The sequence below is a fragment of the Papilio xuthus genome, unplaced genomic scaffold, assembly GCF_000836235.2.
Source record: "Papilio xuthus unplaced genomic scaffold, Pxut_1.1 DF826961.1, whole genome shotgun sequence".
NCBI classification, from domain to species: Eukaryota; Metazoa; Arthropoda; class Insecta; order Lepidoptera; family Papilionidae; genus Papilio; species Papilio xuthus.
Genome location: NW_013531688.1, coordinates 4,322,937 through 4,343,123, shown reverse-complemented (window position 1 = coordinate 4,343,123; position 20,187 = coordinate 4,322,937). Strand labels below are relative to the sequence as shown.

The following is a 20,187-nucleotide window of genomic DNA, read 5'->3' as shown; positions in this document are numbered from 1 at the left end:
GATTAAATTTTTTTGTTAATATTAAACAAATTATGAATGAACTGAAAACAGTTTTTTTTTAATATTTGGTTTTACGATATTAAAATCATTTTATACACAACTGTACATTTCAAACATTATGCGTCGACTTTGCTACGAATTTATCAACTTTACAAGACACACAAAAATATTTTAAAATTGGTCGACAGAAAATGTTTTCCATCCCTGTAATGGTGCAGTGTGTTCAGGGATAGCAAACCTTTTTAAATGTATTCAACGGTTCTTTTTATTTATGTTTTTAATTACTTTAAAATTATTACTTACATTTGTTACATCAATGTAATGTATAAAATAATTTTTTCTTGTTTGATATTTCTGCTTTAACGCTGATTTTATAAGAAATGTTTTACATTTGACAAGGTCAATTACGTCACCATGGTGATTAAGATGTCAAATTTTTTCAAAGATGTTTAAAATCTCACTTTTACACAATAAAATACGATTCATTTGAAAATGGCACTCAACTATCAACACATCGTATTTGTACAGCAAACAACATAGCATATACTATGTTTATTGTCCCATTGAATTATTTTATGACACCACCAATGCCATTCTTGTGCACTTTACAAGAAGGGCATTGTGACGTCACAAGGAAACGAGTCTTGCGCGTAGTACAACTAACACAGTCACCCGATACAAGCACTCCAAAATGATGTCACAGACTTAGACAAAACTACTCAAAAAGAAATAGACTTCGTACTGCCCGATAAAGTAAACGAAAGTCTATGTCACATACAGTAGACAAACGCTTAAAAAAGTCTAAAAGAATGTTGGTGCTCTAAGTTAGGCAACCTTTCTTCATTGGCAGTCAAGTCAGGTCGTCGCACAAGACTTTCATAGCACTAAATATGTGGAGACATCGAGGCACGCTTTCGTGGAGTAACGCTCGTTGTCTCTCTCATAGAATGTCACATGCGTCCATTGCACTGCAGGTGTGTCTAGCGCAGGTGCAGGCGCAGGTCCAGGGGGCACTAGGTCGCGGCAGAGGGCGCGGACGTGGGCGCGGGGGCGGGGGCGGGCGTGTCGGGCGTGCGCGGTGGGCAAAGCGCAGCAAGCGCGCGCACGGCGAGCGTCAGTAGCGCGAAACGATCGCTCTCATGCTGCAGTGGCGGCTCCTCCTCCGGCGACTCCTCCGCTTCCGCCTCCACCTCCGCCACCATATCCTCCCCCACGTCGTCCGCCTCCGCCTCCGCGTCGCTGCCCTCGCGCGATGGACACTGCGCCGGCTCCGATGCCTCCGTACTTAATTCCGGCTCAGAGTTTTCTTCGTCTAAATATATGAGAAAATAAATTTAATAAAAAATGGCTTTATTAGTAGTTTCATATGATTCAAAACTGCAAAATAGCTGTTAAAGATTAATTGGTACTTTTACGAATTTAGTGTTAACTGACCAGTGGCCCGCAGAAGGCGTTGCTGTAGCGCGGCGATGGCTCGCTGCAGTGCCCGGGAGAGCGAGGCGGTGCGGTGCGCTTGTTGCGCGAGCAGCGTGAGCGCGCGCACTCCGCCCAGCAGGACCGAGTGCGGGGAGCGTACTGCCGCCACCGCCAGCTCCTCGGCGAGCGCCTCCGCCGCGCACGCCGCGCCCGCCGCGCTCGTAGTCCCGCCCGCGCTTGCCACGCTCGAGCCCCCTGCTCCCCCAGCACCCGACCCGCTCGCGACACTTGACGAGCCAGACGCCACGGACGGGCTCGACATACCGCAGAGCTGTCAAAATTTTATTAATCATAAAACATTTTGTAACTAAATTGCCTTATTTTAACAGTTCGAAACTATATTATTCAAGAACATGAAGCAAGAAAGAATATATTAGCAGTGTAATGGCATACCTTGGGGTAGTAGTGCTGCATGAACTCGTGTATGGCGCAATCTTCGAGGGAGTCCCGCTCGTCCAGCAGCACGGCGTCCACGTATTCCGTCACCACCGAGCACTCCAGCAACATCTCCTCGAGCTTTGCATCAGCCTACACAAGTACCGCAATTCGTTATAAAAATACAAAATTATACCTCGTATTATTCAGTGCGTGCAAATCTTTTAAATCAAACTCTAGGTTTCAATCTAATATATTTACTAATATTAGAATACGATGTAGGTAAGACGTGAGTTATAATATTACCGGTGTATTGGCAATGTCGCGCCAAAATGCAGCAAAGTAGTTGAACTTGAGCGGTGCCGCCTCCAGCGCGCACAGCGCAGACAGTAGCACTAGCTGCTCAGACATGCAGCGCTGGTTGCGCGCGACGCGGCAACATGTGTCTAACACAAATAATACACATCATATTATATTTTAACACAGAGAAAAAAAAAAATGGCGTTTCGTCATCAGCAATAGAAATACATCACATAAACGAAATATTATTCGATATTAAATACAGAAACTACAATTTTATGATTACTTTATTTAAAGCAACTGATATTTAAAAATATAGTACGAACCTATAAACTTGTGATAAGGTCGGTATACAGGCGCGAGTGGTGCGTGAGTCGGTGCCGGGGTGCGCGGCGTGCAGTGCGCGGCGAGCGGCGTGCGAGTCCTGGGCCGCGTTGCACCGCGCACAGCCGCGTGCGCACCCGCCGCCAGCGGCACCAGCGCGCCGAGTGCAGCACCGCCGCCTATCAATACCAACTCACGGAGCACGCCTGCAAACATACGCAAATCATTACTTATTACATACTAGCCCAACCAAGACTCCGTCTGTGTGAAATTGAAAACAAACTTAATAAGTAGCCTATGTTTTCTTCCAGACTATGTTCTATATCTACGCCAAATTTCAACGAGATCTATACAGCCGTTTCAGATATACATTCAAACAAACATCCATCCAGCCATCTAAACATTCGCATTTATAATATTAGCAAGATACATATTTGAACCGAAACAATAAAACAGAAAAATGTAAATATGTATAATTGTTAAAAATTACAAACTATGTCCTAATTACATTGCCTTTGTCATTAGTCAATATCGACAACAAAACTGACCAAGAGCCGCAAGCCGTAAATGACTGAGCCTTTGATGCAGGTTGAGCATGGTGAGCAGCCGCCTGGCGCATTCAGGCCAGTCCTTGCAGGCCAACAGCAACGCGCGCGCCTCCTTGGCGTCGCGGCGCGTGCGCAGCGTGCGGCAGAGCGCACGAGCCCACCGCAACGCGGCGGTCAGCTCGGCACGCACCGCCCCGCCCCCACCACCCACACCCACGCCGCCGCCCTCCACGTAAACCGCATGCAGACTGTGTAGCGCCTATCGAATAAAGTATACACGATTAAAAAAGTCAACTCAGAATTTGGCAAAGATATAATTAACATTTACTACAACATACCTCAAAAGTCATTTGCAAGCCACCGTTGTACACAACGTATAGTCTATCGTCTTCGTTCTCCACTAATGTACAGAATGCTGATATTAACGTCGTCCAACAAGTCCTTCCATTTAAACCTTGAAAACAAGATTAAAAAAATGAATATACATACGAGCTTGAAACAATGTTCTACCGTTTCTGCTGAGCTCAGTAACCAAAATATTAGAAGGTAAATGTTTACCCTGTAAGTAGGCAGAGAGCGTACTACGACGGAAGGCGGCGGCTTCACGGCTGTCAACGCCCTCAGTGCCACTGCCACCTGACCCGCCACCGCGCGCCGCCAAGATGCGTGCCAGTCTGTACCACAAATATACATTCATACAAATAGTATTGTTTATATGCAAACCCAATTATATAATATAAACTGTTGAACGACAAGATACCTAAGCAGTTCATCAGCAGCGCCCGGGTAGAGATGTGCATGTGGTGCGATGTTGCGGAAGGCCCAGTGTATATTCTGGTGCTGGGCCAGCGAGCGTGCGAAGGCGGCAGAGCGCCGACAGCACAGCCGCAGCAGTGCGTAATAGGGCGGCAGCATCGCGCGGTTGTACGCCACCACCTCGCCGTCCTCGTGGTCAGCGCTAACAAGAAAAAAATATTGACGACAATTTAATTACAACGCCATCTAGTTATTTTTAACCGTACACTTCTGGCAATTTGCTATGTTGTGAGTTATTCTTTATAAAACATCTGTGGTTTTTAGTGAGAAATAGCATATTGTTAATGTCATTGTTTGTTTAACGCGTACTCAGTTTCAGTATTAACTATGATTACAAATATTGAGTAGTAAAGTATAAATAGGTAATCATTTCATATCTAAATATTGTATTAAAAAAAACGATTATCAAGTCTCACAGTATGTAGTTGAATGCGATGTGCTTGATGAGGCGCGGGTTGGCGATGGCGAGCTGCACGTTCTCGGGGCAGTCGACGCAGACGGCGTGCCAGAAGGTGAGCAGCGCCTGCTTGTTGGGGTGCACCGCGACAGAGGGCTCGCTGATCGACGGGTGGTACAGGTCCCATAGGTCGTTGAAGTACTGCCCGAACTGTTGATATATCACCGATTTATAACTATACACATTTTACACTTAAACTAGAAACTTAGAGGTGACAGTTTAGTCTATTATTAAGTACTACTACTACTTAAAATAAAATGAAAAGGCATCGCTAGCTACGCACCATAAGCTTCTCAACGCGACTGACGACACAGTAAGACATGACGCCAAAGTACGCGGTGAGCTTCATAGTGCCGTGCACCGCAATGTCAGTGTACTTGCGCGCCGCCTTCAGCTTACCCAGCAGCATTGTGTACACCTGACAAAATATAACAAAATAACTATAGTTACTAAATACTTAGCCTACGGCATAAGAGAGTGACGACAATACGTTGCGGTTTTTAGACATACGCCGTGATTAAATGATTTACTGAAACTCATCACATTAGTATCTGAAAATGTCATAAACATTAAAAAATGAGCTCTGACCTGGTGCAAGGTATGATGTGCAGTATCTGGCAGCTTGGCGAGGTGGTGCGCGGGCGCAGGCTGTGGGCGCGTGCGCGCGTAACCCGCGCGGAAGTGTTGCGAGGGCACCAGCGCCACCAGCAAAAGTGCGGCCGCCGCGCGCACTCTCGCCGCTGGTGCTGCCAACAACTGCGCCTCCACCCACCGCTCCGCCGTGCGCAACGCCCACGCGTGCGCCGCTTTATTGCGAGGCACCTGTAATCCATAAAACACAAAAGTAAAATAGGCCATACTCTGTTTACCCTTAAGCAATTCCACCTACCATAAAGATGTGAAGAAATATTACTTTACAAAAGCATAAAAATAGATTTTGGTAGGTGTACCTGTAAGGCGAGCCACTCGAGGGCTGCGTGAGGGCAGACATCGGCAGCGTCCCAAAGGCGGGCGAGCACCAGCTGCGTGAAGCAGGGCAGGCCGCCCGCCGCGCCCGCGCCTCCGCCGCTGCCTTCCACCAGCAATGTCAGCAACTTGAACAGCGCCCCGCAACTCTGACACAACATACAATACAATTACTTCCATATCACCTAGGAAATAAAGTCTAGAATAGCTTAATCTATTGTAAGGCATATTCTAAGTTCAATAGTCTTTTCCTAAAATTTTTGAGAATACGACTGACTACTAACATCTGAATGTTTAGCGATCGCTTGAAAAATCATGTTGACAATCTTCTGCGCGAGAGCCTCGTTCCAGCGGCAGAGTGCGAAGATAAGCGACCGTGTCTGTTGCAAGTTTAAACAGTCGCGAGTCTGTTGGTAGATAAAGGGAAACCCCTGCACAAACAAAACAATATGTATTAAATAACACGAAAATATTAACAACTTCAATAACATAAATACGATTAAAAAAGATTTCTTTTTATTTTAACGAAAAAATACAATTGGTAATAAAATAGGTAAAAACAAGAAAAATAAAATACGATTTTAACCAATTTAACGTTAATTAACAAAGTACGTACATAAGTACGTATTTGTACGTACATGGTGTACGTACCTTGGCATGTAGTAACGCTCGTGCATCAGACTCGGGCAGGGCGAGGTGTCCGCTGGCGTCGCGCGACCGCTCCACCAAGCCGGCGACCAGCGCCACCATTTTGTCAAGCGCGCCAGGCCTCAACTTGTCCCCGCTCTCCCCACCGCCGCCGCTGCCGCTGCCGCCACTGCCGCCGCTACCACCACTGCCACCGCTGCCCCCGCTACCGCATGCCTCCTCGGAAGGGGAATCCGCCTGACGTATTTTGAAGCACTTATAAAAAAACATCCCGATATTGATAGCCAGTTTCCAACCGAACTTTTATGAAATTTAAATTATTTGTTTAATTTAAAGAATATGAGATATATTTTATTCTCTCTCGTTGTCCGTCTTTCTGACTCACCGTGGCGGAGTTCTGTCCGAGGTAAAAGCTGACCATGCTAGAGATAGCGTTAATCCGCAGCATGAATCTGCCCTCCTCCTCCCCCATCTTGCTGAACTCGTACAGCAGACTGAAGTACTCCGTCAGATGGCGCAAGTGAGACCTCGCCCCATTCTCCATCTAAAAACATCAGCAAAAAAGCAGTAGAAAATGTTTTTTTAATTGTTTGAAATCAAACAATGAAATCGAAGGTTAAAATTAAAAAAAAATATGTATGTAATTTTAATTAATAATCTGTATTAAATAACTTACCAACGACAATAACATCCTTATAAACCTAGTAACACAACTGGCTTCCCCCAGCTTACTATTATCCTCACCCTCTTCCATGCCCTGCAGGTACAGGGCACAATGACTAGATCTAAAATAGAGTAATTATATTTAGAACCTTAACACTACTAGATAAAGTCTAAAGTTAAACATTTATTTGACCAAAAATGAAACTAAAAGAAATCAATGCAATTAAAAGTTCTATTACCTTGTTATAAAGTTCAATATTAAATATGTCTTAGTTAAACATACCTCAGCCTTTGAATTACATGCATACACAGCCTCTGGAACATCTGACGCACCATTTGATTTGGACATTTTATTAACACCTGCAATAAGAGAAAAATTTAAGATTGTCTGTGTTTTTTTTTAAATTTAAATTGAATAAAAAATGTATTATTGATTATCTAATTATATTAGTTATTTACAACATTAAAATTCTGAAGCAGGAAACAATATAATTTAAATTAACCTGCATAGGCCACCAAGTATCGTCCGCCATATGACCAAGGAACCATTCAGAGGCGGCTGCGGACGCATTGAACTGCTTCGTCACCAGCTCCACCCACGACACCATTGTCGGCTGAAAGAGACATTATTATTATACTACAACACAACACATCCCCGTAACCAAGAGGGGTGGGCAGAGACTATTACATTATTATCACGTATATAACAAAATGTGGTAGGTAGAGATCACAGATTTCCCTTTTTAGCACGATAAATATTGGTAAGTTTCGTAACCTCCATATTTCTTTATCGTGTAATCTTATAGTATCAGGTTATATTCTAAAAATACCAATACATATTAGTTAATTTACAATTTTTTTTTCACCTTTTCTTTAGCATGTATAAATGTTTCAATGAAAAATGATGTGGAGAGTCGCGCGGCGACCTCGGTGACCTCCGGCCGCAGGGTCAGCAGTGACTGCGGGACCGAACTACACATCTGACCCATGAACCTAAAGAAAATGGCAACTTTTTATGTCAAATGTCTTCAAATAGTAACATTATAGATACAAGGTTGGATTTGGTCTATGAGTGATTTTTAAAAGATTTCATCACAAAAAAGGGACAAAGGTTTAAAGAACCAAAATAATATTAATTTTTAATTTAAAACAAATACTTTTTTTGTGATTGTATACGCTGATGTTATTCAACTTGAGAATGCTACTTCGATTAATCTTAATTTTAATAAAGACATTTTTTTTCATTTTGTCACCATAAAAATATATATTTCAATGTTACGTTACTAGAAACTTCTATAATTCATATGATACTAACGTGAAATAAGCGTGCTGGAATATGTTCTTGTCGTGTAGGAACTGCATGTTGTCGTCCCAGATCCACTTGAGCAGATCGGGCGGTAAAGTAACCGCGGGTGCAGTTTCGCAGCGCCGCTCCAACTGCTCGCTAGTACCGGCACTACACTCTTCCGCAGTTGACGACTAGAGAGTTGACACAAGAGAAAGAGAAATGATTATGTAAAAAAATCTGCCCCTAAGAACGTGTGCTTAGCAAAGTTAAGAAAATAACATTTACTACAAATAAAAAACTGATCACAATTATTGAAAAAGAAAAAAATAGCCTAATTAACTCTCGCACACATCAGTTACATAACAGTAATAGTTTGCAGATAAAACTTAAAAAAAAATACACTTTCGTTATAAGCAAATCAAATACATCATATTTGTGAAATATGTTTTTTTTTCAAATTACATACGGACTCTTTTATCAATTTTACATACTTGTGGCTCGTCCGGTCCACCACTGTCACTAGCGCGCGCCGGCCGCGGCGGGCTCAGCTCATAGAACAGCATGTACGCACTATTCGTCTTCTCGAACGAGAAGTCCATAAACTTGTCCGTCACAGAATCATATGTTTTACTCTGGAACAAGATCAATGTTAAAGAGAAAATATTAAATTAAAAGAAAAAAATCCCAATAGCATTTAGTAGCAATTTAGTCTATATGAAGCTTTTTAGAGTATTAAAACAATATTCTATATTTTCTTGTTGGTTTAGTATACATACGGTCATTTCGCCTCCGAAGCACTCGGCGGCGATGTGCGCTGGGTCGAAGGGCTTGACCTCAGCATCGTTAAACAGCAGCCAGCGATCCGCGTGTTCGCGGTCTCGCTCACGGATGAACGAGTAGTAATGGCCGCCGTCCGCCGTGCCCGTGTGTACCGTCACGCCGATCAACTCGTAGCTAGAAGTATTTTAATTATTATAAATCTAATTATAGTAATTTTCAAATATCTTGAGGGCACTGCGCAACTCGCCGGTGGCCGAAAAGATATTTGAAAAAATTATACCATTTTGCTCCTAACATTTTTAATAGCAACAAAGATTCGCTGGCACTCAAGAAGTCTATGCTTATATTTTATAATAGAACAATTTTTTTAAAAATACCTATTTATTAACAGCCTTAGGTTTTAGTACAAAAAAAATTGCATAAATGTACTTACTCATAGTGTTCTTCAAACTCAGAGTTGTCCTCACTCTCCGCACTGGGACTCCCTTCACAGTCCTTCTTTAATTCCTCCGACTTTCTTTTTTCCTCTGTATAAAAAGATACATATAATATAGTATATTAGTGACCAAATTAAAATAAAAATATCTGATAAATTCAAAATAACTTTAATCAAATTTTGCGATTATTTCCACTACCGAAAAATTCAAACAAAATTTTCATCTTTTCATGTTTCTTCAGTGTAAGCCCACTGTTATACTGGAAATTTTAAACCACAATACCTTGATACTGTGCAGGCATGAGATGTTTCTCCACATAACCGGACATGTCGAGCCGCATTGGGAAGGAGAAGTGTGTGTTGACCTTTTCTTTTAGCATCGTCAGCATGTTGAAAGTGTACCTCATAGTATTGAAGCAAAGTATACGAGGTAACTTCTTGAAACACGCCCTGAAATGTTAACAAAATTAAGAATTTTCTTTATACTAGTGTGCACAAGTCTACTCAAGTTAGGTTTTTATTATAAAAAAAGACTACCGTTAATATTCTAATTTTGCATTCGCTATAACAGAATTACTACTTTTTTGTCTTTAAATATGGATCACATAATAAGTGTGTTACCTCTTCTCAGCGCGTACTTTAGCGGAGCACTGCGAGCAAGTATAGCAGTTGTCGCCTTCCAGCGTGTCCTTGACCGTAACCTCGTCAAGACTCTGATGCAAGTTGCGCATGTCCGCCACCTGGCAGCGCACCGTGTAGAACTCTTCCAGGGTACGGGACACGTGTGGACAGTCCTAATGCAACAAAAGTCATCATCATCAGCTCACTATACGTTCCCACTGAGGAGTGTGGAACCTAACCTAAGTCAGGGGTGACTAGGAAATAGTCAACCACCCTGGCCCAGTGCGGGTTGACTTCACACAAAGGTTGAATTTCTTCGCAGATATGTAAAGGTTGAAAAAAATGTTATATCAGTGGTTTAGTGTGTGTTAAAATTACATACCAGCGACACAACATTGTTGCTAAGTACGCCACAGAACAGATTCTTGACCAACTTCTTCAGCTCGGGCGTCATCTCCTCTAGCTTGGACACGAGGTCGATGAAGAACTCCGCCATATCCTTCTGCTCGCCTGTGTTCAGCGGCTGATGATCCATTTGATATACCTTGCAGAAGCTACGAGGATTGTAAGCTTTTCTTTCGCTTTCCTATAGAACGAGGATATTATTTAAACGTGAAAACTTACCTAGTGTAGTGTTCAAAATGAAAAAAAAAAAATAACAACCATTGTTTTGCAAAAGACATGGGAGTGATAACATATTTGTTGTAGTAGGGTAGAGCTACTTTGTCTTCGTCAACGCGGAATTAAAAAAATAGTCTTAGTCACTCCCGCAGACATAAGCTGCCTTCCAATAAAATTCTAGTTAAAATCGGTCCAGAACTTTCGGAGATAACCCGGAACAAATGCGAATTTGCGGATAGACAGAAGTAAAAACAAAACTTTTATGCAAATACAATGTTGATGAAATATGAATTTATATATCGATATTACATACACACACTCCAATTTTTTAATAGATGTACTAACCATGAGATAAGCGAACATTCTCTGCATCTCATGCAGTGTGGCCGCGTGCCTGCTGTGCGCGGGGTCGGCGCTGAGCACGGCGGCGCGCGCCTGCGGCATCATGTACAGGTGCTGCATACACGACGCCATGTAGCACGTCGCGCCTAGATTCGTCAGTCCCACGTATCCGCATTCCGACCGCGACTCCTCCGCAGGCCAGTAGTCCCACGGGTAACCTGATTGCGGCCCTGAAAATAAAGTATCATGGCATTACGATTTTTTTGTACAAATACGTGCTTAAGAATCGCAAATATTTTTATCCTTCCAACAAAGTATCCATATTAACATTTGCACAATTAATTTGCGATCTAATTTTACTTATAATTTATAACATTTCTTACCAGGCTTATGATGTTCCATGAGCTTGTTGTGCAGCACCATGTAGTTATCAGGCGCGCCACGCACCAGCTCCACCAATAGGTCGTACGCGGCCGCACGCGACTTCTGCGACTTGCATTTTGGTAGCTTTCGCTGCTCCGCATTCGGTACATCGAATAGAAAACCAAATACCTGTGATAAAGATAATTTTATAAATGAATATAAATATTCAATCATAAATAAAAAGCAAATAACGTCAAATAACTTAAACTATCTGCCGCACTCGTGTAGTTTATAAGATCTAAGCATGCATCTTAGTATAGATTTCTAATATTAATCCCCACTAAGGGTTCTGGCGACTATTTAACGACCTTCGGCTAACCCATCAGAAAATTCACCTCGATAACATAAAAAAAATTAAAGGAGCCACACGTGAATAAACATCTTTATAATTACCATTTCCAAGGTCCTTGTTCCCTGTTCCGATGTCTTGAACCTGAGCGGGTGCTTCAGCAGATGTGTGAGAAGACTCAGCTGGCCGTACAGTCCGTCATCCGGTGTGCACGGCTCTGTGCGCTTCTCTATTATCTCCCGCTTCTCTAACGACGAACGGATCTGCTCACAGAGCTCGTTCAGATCCGGTGCACCGCTGTCTTCGGAAGTGGCGCCATCTATTACAGTAGTTGGTTGAAGTTTTTTTTATTTAATGAAAGGTAAAATGCAGCAGCTTTTTTACTAACGACGATGAATAATATCTGGCGTTTACCTTTAAAAAAATCTTCCGGCAGTCCGTCAATCAGCCTACAGACGAGCCAAAAGTAGTCCCGGCACGCTGGACCGTAAGGCTCCTTGCCTTCTTCTGCATGATGATGTACCACCTGAAATTTAAATTGCAAAGTGTAGGTACTTAATTTAAATAATTTCGAGATTTTTAGTTACTTTCATGTACAGATATCGTACATCGTGATGTTGTGTTTGGTGATGTACGTGGTGCGGGCGCATGTCGGCAGCGCGTGGCAGGTGCTCCAGCAGCAGCTGCAGCAGCGGTGCCAGTACCGCCACCTCGCCGCCCGCGCACAGCCGGTACAGCGCGCCACCTGCCTCACGACGCACCTACACAAAATGCAATAAAGAGTTAATAAAAACAGAAGAATTTTCAAAATCCAGAAACATATCACAGATTAAACTAAACTAAATTTTAAGTTACATTTTTGGTACTTTTCTATGCAACCAAAATTTAAACTACACTGTTTAATTACCAGACTGTTATCGAATGGAAACACAATTTTAACCCAAAAATAGATAAAGAAACACATGTTTATCACAAAGAATAGATAATTGTTCCAATAGTACCGCTGGGTCGGCGTCATCGAGCAGGAGGCGTGGTGCGGCACGGCGCAGCGACCACGCTAGCGCAACCGCGTCACCTCCGCCCCGCGCCCACCATACACACATACGCATTGCGTGCTGCACCACCTGGATAACATACGAAGTATTCATATAATTTTAATACAAATTTAAAAATAAACAATGGATCACAATTTAAATCCAGTGAGTTAAAAAGGTTACAGATTTTTATAAGCTAAATTATAAAATAGCACACTTTTATTTACTTCAACTTTTCTTTTTATCATTGAATTAATTCTCATAGATTTATTTGGTAGAAATACATTAGTTTCAAACCAACCTGAGCCCTGCCCCAGAACCCTGTCTTGTATGTAGTGGGTTCTTTCACAGCGGCCGCTTCACACAATATTGATATCAATCTTTCAGTTGTCTCTTCTACATTCATCAGAGATAGTAGAGCCTGAAAACATTTATTCAAAAACATTGATTAACAATTTTAACACGATTTTATTTTGACGCCATCATTTTATACAAATTAACCTAGAAGTAAACTATTGGTAACACTTTCAATGGTTCAGAGCTAGTAGGTGGCACTAAATGTCAAATACATACAGGATGTAACTTAGGAGTCTGAGCGGAGTCAGACGTAGGCAATGTCCCGATACGGCAGAGCAGCTGCAGCAGCAGAGCGAGACAGTCCTGTCTCCACTCGCTGTCGTCATTGCGTTGTAATACACCTGCAAATAAAAAAAAGATAAAGTAAAACAATATAAATGCAAAGGTAAAAAAAATACCATTTCTACATTCACATCGAATTCATTCTTGACTCTTATTCGCTACGTTATATATAATGTTTATGAATTTTAACAAATTTAGTTTACAACATTATTAAATTTTTTATAAACTCATCAATGCGTACCTGACATCATGATGTCATATAGTATTCTCAATCCGCCCTTCTTTATAAAGAGTTCATTCCAGTTTTCAACGGCAACTTTTTCTTCTTCAATCTTCTCGATGAGTTCAGGCGAGTCTTTTACATTCGGACCATTATTATTTGAGCTCAGTTTATCAATAATATGTAGAGAGTACATGAGCTTTTGTGGACTGGTCGGGTCGAGTAATTCGGGTAGCTTGCTTTCTATTGGATTTTGGAAGGCCTCTAGTAGAGTCGGATTCAGTGGCACCGCTTGGAGAATATCCCATACACGTCTTGATAACAGTTGCGCTTTTGTATGAGCCACAAGTTCCTGGGGAAATAATTTTTTTCTACTTAAAAAAATAAATTAGGTAAACAATATAAAATGAGACATCAAGAAATACAGCGTACAGCCTCTTAACTCTTTAATGATAATAAAATTATTTAGATTCATCATATAACAGGTCCAATATACAAATATTTTAAAAGACATAAATATGGAAACATAGTAACTATAGCTAAATTAGCTTACCCCATTAGTACCAGGCTCTTTCATCTGTCCCAGCGCCTGCATGAGAGTGAACAGCTGGTGGAAGTAAGTTGGATCGAGCAGCAGCAATGTGGGCAAGCGGGCTCTCGCCGGTGCGGGCTGGGCTGACGGCCACTCCGCCCACGCGCCCCGCCCTCCCACGCCCACTGATACGAACACCAGCTAGTAAACGATACAGAAACGTTAGTATTATTAAACACACATAGCATTTAATTAAATAAAGCGATGATATATTGATGATATACCTGATTATCTTTAAACCCCATGTCATATAGTGTCCTCTCATCATAGTCAATTGTCAGTTCCTGGCCTTGAGTTATCATTCGCAAAGGGCCGTCCGTCGACAACGCAGTAACACCCTCTTCGCCTTGTATCTAGGTAACATAAAAAGAAATAATACCAATTTTTAATCCTCATGAGATTATAGTTTCTAACGGAAATATATGACTTTCTTAGGTCACTCCATATATTGAAGACAAAAAATAATATTATCTTTGTTTCATGGTCAATATGTCATGCTATTGTGTACCTGTTTCTCCCACCAGACGTGAACGTGTGCGCGCAGGTGTGCCACCAGGTCCGCCTGGTGCAGGGATATAGTGGCGCGTGGGCCGGCGCCGGCGGGCTGCAGCGTCAGCCGCACCGTGCCCGTGCCCGCGCATCCCTCCCACGCACCAGACTCCGCTAACGCCCAGCGACGCAAGTGGTACGCGTACCTAGAATTACATTATAAAAAAAATAAACGTAACAAATCTGAATACTGCAGTGAGACTTACCCCTATTAATATTATAAATGCGCAAATAACTCTGTCTGTCTGTCTGTTTGATTGTAAATTTGTATGTAAGTATCGTAATTTTTATAGATAGAAGCTTGAAGTTTCATATTTTGTAAAATATGTAGCCTAAATAATTAAAATGCTACCCAAAGACAGTATTTCACGTTGACGAAGTCGCGGGCACAGCTAGTTAATCCATAAATTAGATGTAACAAAAGTATAAAAATTATTACCTCCTTTTGAATGTATCCAAATGTGTCTTAAGCAACAGTAGCGCCCTCTGTATACATTGCAGCGCAGCCTCTTCCGTCATATGTTCGTAAATATTTTGTTTATCTGCAGTTTTCTCTCCGTCCTTCTTCTCTACATCATCCTCTGCTGGAGTCAATGTCCCTTCCTCTGTGTCATGACTCTTTGAAATCAATCTTTCCGCTGCTGAAGAAAGATGGAACATGCATTTTGAGACGAAGTCATCCTCTTGTTGCAATTGTTGGCCCATGTAATAACTGTTCAGGTACTGGATAGCGCCCATTGACACATCTGTAAAGGGAAGTTTTTTTTTTATTTACACACTTTATAACTCTTGAATAAAATGGATCGTAAACACTGTAAAATTATAAACATTTCATGGGACAAATCTCAGCCTATTCCTATGCGTTACTAGCCTTGTAACGTTTACACGGACCTTAGAGATTTATATTAGGTAGTCAATTGCTGCAATTACAATCGTTATGGTCTCTTTTTGCATAAATTTAGTATCAAAAACCTACGATAAGGGTCTACCATAGCGTTCAATTAACAATTCTAAGTATGTAACAGACCTGTGCTGTTAGCTCTGAGCGCTATCTTCCACAGATGATCCATGGCGAGTGTGTGAGGGTGCGCGGCATCGCGAGAGTCTCCAGAGCCTAGCGCCATGCGCGCCAAGTTGCACAACTGCTGGTACAGGCTCAGACCCATTATGCTTATAGTCTGTAATAAAATTAATAACATTTTAAATGATATATTTAAAAAACATGTTACAAAAAATAATATAAAATAGGAGTTTCTGATGTATATTAGGAACAAATTATGAACCATTCTGTCTGTATGTTAAACTAGCGCTAATGTCATCGGCTATTTTATGAAGTCGGCCATCTTGGATTTATAGTGTGCTGTATTGTACTAGTCAAGTGTTTACATACTTCAGGATCCAATGTGGGCATCTTCTCGATGTACAAGAAACGCAGTGCGTCGAGGCCGAGGGCGTGCTGTTCCGGCGACTTGGTGTGTGAGAGCAGCCACGAATAGAGGCAATCGGCGCACTCACTGGTGCCGCGCACTACCAGGCACTGCCACAGCTCCTCCACCTGCTCCACTGTCAACCTGTAACACAAAAAAATTGTAAGATAACTCTGAATAGGTTATAAAATAGCACTCCTAGAAAAAGCCGTTCGACCAAGCTTTAAATGTCACAAATGTAAAGATGCATGATTTACAGGACATTTTCACGCTATCGATCAATCTGCCCATAATAAGATAACTTTTCACCGTCAATTCATTACAGGAAATGTAATTAAAATTTAATAATATATAATGCATTTTTCAAACATATTGATAACTTAGAACATGATATGAGTCGCTGCACGATATGCAATACTTAAGCGTAGTGGGTCGTAGAGATACAAAGGTAGGGCAAAGGGGAGCGAGCAGCTCAAGGTCATCCACCAAAAAGACAAAGTTCAAGTATTCCTATGTACCTGAAGTGCTGGGGTGATCCCACCGGTGAGAATATAGCTGTGAGAAAGTGCAGGCGCACAGTGAGCTCGGTGATGTGCGCGTAGTGCGCTGCGTCACCCGAACCGCGCGCGCTCTGCGTGTAGTGCCGCAAGTCCTCCACGAACAGACGCATCATGCCGCGCTCGCGCTCCGCCCACATCACCACCTGTGCGTACAATGGATACGTATACATTGTATTTATAAGTTACATATACTAGCTGTGGCCCACGACAACTTCCGCACGGAATTAAAAACCTTATTAATAGCCTATGTGTTCTTCCAGACTATATTCTATATGTATGTCAAATTTCAATCTGAGCCGTTCAGCTGTTCTGGAGATGTCTTCAAACAAACATCCATCCATCCATCTAAACATTCGCCTTTATAATATTAGTAAGATAAGATGTTTAAAAACGATAAATATAGTATTTAACATTATAATAAAAAAGAACATATCCATTATGATTTTTTTTACCTGATGCATATCCATTCCTCGTAGCTGTTGAAATGATGAAAACAGTTTTGGCAACAAGCGCAACGATACTGCTACAGATCTGTACAGATACGAACAATTAAAAATAAATAAACATAATACATACATCATCAACCTTCCCTTATCCCTACGGAGGGTCGGCACAGTATGTAAAACTCCTCCATACATCTATCAGCTGTCATATCTGAATCTACATCCTTCCTATGCATAACCTCTTTCACACAAATAATGTACATAACAAAAACAATTTTTCGATATATTTATTCTACTGTATTTTCACAAATTACTTACCTATGATTAGCTAAGTTGTCAAGACAACCTTCAATGAACTTGATACGTATAAATTTGTCAGTACTGAAGCACAGCAATGCACAGAGAGCCTTTTCAGCCTCCAGCACGAGACCTTCGCCAAGTTGCTCCTGAAATATTAAATCAATAATTAATATTATAAAACTAATTCATACATTTATTTTATTTTCATCTACAAATAGATATGGTCCATTTCAGGCGTCTTCCAAATCTAATCTCTAAATCTTTTAGTTTCTTAATCACGTCTAAAGGAGTGTCTTAATGCAAATTAATGAGAAATATATGAATGTTAATTTGTCATAATTCTACACAAGACTCTGAGTAAGACATAAAACACTTAACTTTAATGGAGTAGCTAGATACTCAGCCCACTCATATTAGTTCTACTCTTAGCATAGGTCAAAGCAATTTTAAATATGTACTTAATACTTAAATGAAATCATTCATAGAGATAATATGTTGTCCATACGACTCACAATGGCGCCGTCCTGCAGCAGGTCCCAGAGCAGCGTGTTACCAGGCCTGCATACCTCGTCCACGTTGAAGGGTAAGGGAGCCGCGGGTGAGGGCGGACGTCCACCGCCACGGTACTCCGTCAGGCACTGAGCCTGGGACAAGACATTAGACTATCCACTATCAAAACATATAGTCATCTCATTCTTTCCTTTTGAAATAACAGAGACAACGTTATGGGTCTGTACAGGTATTCGGAAAATCACTATTAGTGAAAATAATTAATAATTATTATAACTTATTCTTATTTAAATAAATATAACAAATATAGTATTTTAAAAATATCTTGGCCGCTCTGAAATTTCGTACGCGTCCCTACATAATTTTAGGTGTATTGGGGGAAGAAAATGCGCAACGCACAGATGATCTCCAACTGCCAACATATTTGAAAAGACTAATACGAAAGATTAAATAGCAATACACAAGTTATTAATTCCATGTGTTTAACTAATCTACCTGTGCGGCCAGACGGGCTAGTTCCTCCTCGCAGGCGGAGTCGTCTTCATCTAGATCCGGCAGATGGCGGTGCGAGTGCGGGGACACGGCGGAGGAAGCGCTGCCCTCCTCCTCCTCGCGCCGCTTGTAGCTCTCCATCAGGCGAAGCTCCATTAGTCTTCTGGTACAAACATTTTGTTTAACTCAAGGTAAAACGACAATAAAATTTGCAAAATACTTATAACTTAGTAACTACCTAGCCATTTTGTGACAAAAACAATTTACAATAAATCAATAGTTCATTTAAGAAAATCACTTGTAGTAAAGAACCCCTATTCTTTTTTTTCCAGAAGAGTGAGAATAAGAAATTTCAGAACTATATGAAACATGACACTATTTCAAATGACAATCTATATTCAATTAAAAAATTAAAAAGAAACGAGTTTGCCTATGAAGTGCCGATAAGTACCTTCTTACTTAATCTCTGAATACTTTCTGAGAATTAGCGGTGATATGAACAAACATAAAATATGAATATTTACCTAGCATCAACATTATCGCAAAGCAGTTGACAGTGCGCGGTGTCGCTGCCGGAGGACTCCTCCTCCACCTCGGATACTGACTCCGCCAACTCCGCCGTCTTCAGCTGCGTCGTTACTGAATCATATTCACCAAGTAAATATAACTAACTTGGTAGTTATTAATACCTCATACAAACAAAATTAACATTTTAATGATATTAACAACATTTTAATGAAAAAAAGTTACAGATGACAGGTGTATGGTCGTCAAGTGTGTGTGTGTATGTGTGTGTGTATGACCGCACTCACGGAAGTGCCTCGCCTTGCCGGGCTTGTGTCGCTTCTTATAGAGTTTCTTCTTGCGCGGGCGCAGAAGCTCCTCCGCGCCGCTGCTCGCGCTGCCACTGCTGCCTGCGCGCTTGCTGCGTCTGCACACCGCACAATTAAAAGTAGAAACAACTAAGTTATATACATACATAAAAAAACAGACTGACACCTGTCATATTCCGAGCAAGAAAACATTTAGTCAACACATTTCAACCAATTTCAACTTTCAAATAAATTAAAAAAAAACTGTGTTTTTTTAGTTAAAGTAGCTGTAGCCCGCGTCTCCGTCCGCGCGGAATTAAAATAAAACTTAATAAGTAGCCTATGTGTACTTCCAGATTATGTTCTACATCTGTGCTTAATTTCAGCGAGAATCCATGCAGCCATTTTGGAGATATCTTCAAACAAACATCCATCCATCCAAACTTTCACATTTACATTATTAGTAAGAAGTAAGATAAATATAATATATTTTAAAATGTCAACTTACTTTTGACAAGCTTTAAGCGTAGAGCATTCCTTCTTAGTCAATTCTTCTCCTTCGCGCAGCCACTCTTGTTCGGCTGAAATATATTTAATATTATGGTGCTACTTCATTTTAAACAAGTCATACATGTGATACAATAATTTTACCTGTCAATTCGCGTTGATGTTTGCTTTGTTTCCGCGGCGTAGGACCGGCCTCTTCACCAGATGTACTAAGTTCTTCACACTGCACATGCGAACATAGAAAAAAAAATCCAAATACATATATCCATTAAAAATCTATTGTATGAGTCATATGCGCTTGTGAGATTTTTTGTATGAATGCGTATTCACACAAAAAATCATAAATAATTTATGAAACGATCAGGACACAAACTTTTTACAGTATAAAATGCTAATACCTTTCATGTATGTTTGTATTGGGCCATTATATAAAATATAATAACATTTTAAATATTTTATTAAACCATTAAACCAATTTAAAAAATCTTTTACCATTGGTAAGTCACACTATCCCGGGGACATAGGATATATTTGTTACTGGAATACTTGTAAATTCTGTGCGAAGGTAGTCGCGGGCAATTGCTAGTAATGTAAATAAATGTAATATTTACCGGATCATCATCAGAGTTGGTCTGGTCCATGCTGACACTAGCCTCGGAGGAGGAGTTGTGGTGGGGTTTGCAGGTGGGCGGCGGCTGACGCGGCTCGTCGGGTGGGGGCGGGGACCCC

At 41.2% G+C, this 20,187-nt stretch overlaps 1 protein-coding gene across 1 annotated transcript in view; it reads right to left on the bottom strand.

The window, feature by feature from the left end:
• Positions 1 to 22: 22 nt before the first annotated feature.
• Positions 23 to 20,187, bottom strand: part of puf (ubiquitinyl hydrolase 1 puf) — a 22,512-nt gene continuing 2,347 nt past the window's right edge. Inside the window, exons 6-57 of the mRNA XM_013315046.1 lie at positions 20,070 to 20,184; positions 19,603 to 19,681; positions 19,460 to 19,532; positions 18,952 to 19,070; positions 18,664 to 18,778; positions 18,143 to 18,302; positions 17,650 to 17,781; positions 17,156 to 17,283; positions 16,847 to 16,925; positions 16,353 to 16,537; positions 15,798 to 15,978; positions 15,435 to 15,585; positions 14,847 to 15,153; positions 14,367 to 14,553; positions 14,083 to 14,211; positions 13,820 to 13,999; positions 13,288 to 13,618; positions 12,981 to 13,105; positions 12,709 to 12,828; positions 12,375 to 12,497; positions 11,982 to 12,134; positions 11,788 to 11,899; positions 11,478 to 11,692; positions 11,045 to 11,213; positions 10,665 to 10,891; positions 10,081 to 10,284; positions 9,699 to 9,871; positions 9,361 to 9,527; positions 9,075 to 9,168; positions 8,638 to 8,815; positions 8,353 to 8,493; positions 7,889 to 8,052; positions 7,440 to 7,566; positions 7,077 to 7,187; positions 6,857 to 6,933; positions 6,587 to 6,695; positions 6,296 to 6,454; positions 5,914 to 6,147; positions 5,547 to 5,693; positions 5,247 to 5,411; positions 4,885 to 5,118; positions 4,580 to 4,714; positions 4,256 to 4,446; positions 3,784 to 3,981; positions 3,582 to 3,697; positions 3,362 to 3,477; positions 3,024 to 3,282; positions 2,478 to 2,681; positions 2,158 to 2,297; positions 1,870 to 2,004; positions 1,435 to 1,747; positions 23 to 1,312 (exon numbers count right to left, since the gene is read on the bottom strand). Coding sequence (XP_013170500.1) covers positions 1,014 to 1,312; positions 1,435 to 1,747; positions 1,870 to 2,004; positions 2,158 to 2,297; positions 2,478 to 2,681; positions 3,024 to 3,282; positions 3,362 to 3,477; positions 3,582 to 3,697; positions 3,784 to 3,981; positions 4,256 to 4,446; positions 4,580 to 4,714; positions 4,885 to 5,118; positions 5,247 to 5,411; positions 5,547 to 5,693; positions 5,914 to 6,147; positions 6,296 to 6,454; positions 6,587 to 6,695; positions 6,857 to 6,933; positions 7,077 to 7,187; positions 7,440 to 7,566; positions 7,889 to 8,052; positions 8,353 to 8,493; positions 8,638 to 8,815; positions 9,075 to 9,168; positions 9,361 to 9,527; positions 9,699 to 9,871; positions 10,081 to 10,284; positions 10,665 to 10,891; positions 11,045 to 11,213; positions 11,478 to 11,692; positions 11,788 to 11,899; positions 11,982 to 12,134; positions 12,375 to 12,497; positions 12,709 to 12,828; positions 12,981 to 13,105; positions 13,288 to 13,618; positions 13,820 to 13,999; positions 14,083 to 14,211; positions 14,367 to 14,553; positions 14,847 to 15,153; positions 15,435 to 15,585; positions 15,798 to 15,978; positions 16,353 to 16,537; positions 16,847 to 16,925; positions 17,156 to 17,283; positions 17,650 to 17,781; positions 18,143 to 18,302; positions 18,664 to 18,778; positions 18,952 to 19,070; positions 19,460 to 19,532; positions 19,603 to 19,681; positions 20,070 to 20,184 — 8,485 coding nt within the window. The 3' untranslated portion in view covers positions 23 to 1,013. The remainder of the gene's footprint in view (positions 1,313 to 1,434; positions 1,748 to 1,869; positions 2,005 to 2,157; positions 2,298 to 2,477; positions 2,682 to 3,023; positions 3,283 to 3,361; positions 3,478 to 3,581; positions 3,698 to 3,783; positions 3,982 to 4,255; positions 4,447 to 4,579; positions 4,715 to 4,884; positions 5,119 to 5,246; positions 5,412 to 5,546; positions 5,694 to 5,913; positions 6,148 to 6,295; positions 6,455 to 6,586; positions 6,696 to 6,856; positions 6,934 to 7,076; positions 7,188 to 7,439; positions 7,567 to 7,888; positions 8,053 to 8,352; positions 8,494 to 8,637; positions 8,816 to 9,074; positions 9,169 to 9,360; positions 9,528 to 9,698; positions 9,872 to 10,080; positions 10,285 to 10,664; positions 10,892 to 11,044; positions 11,214 to 11,477; positions 11,693 to 11,787; positions 11,900 to 11,981; positions 12,135 to 12,374; positions 12,498 to 12,708; positions 12,829 to 12,980; positions 13,106 to 13,287; positions 13,619 to 13,819; positions 14,000 to 14,082; positions 14,212 to 14,366; positions 14,554 to 14,846; positions 15,154 to 15,434; positions 15,586 to 15,797; positions 15,979 to 16,352; positions 16,538 to 16,846; positions 16,926 to 17,155; positions 17,284 to 17,649; positions 17,782 to 18,142; positions 18,303 to 18,663; positions 18,779 to 18,951; positions 19,071 to 19,459; positions 19,533 to 19,602; positions 19,682 to 20,069; positions 20,185 to 20,187) is intronic.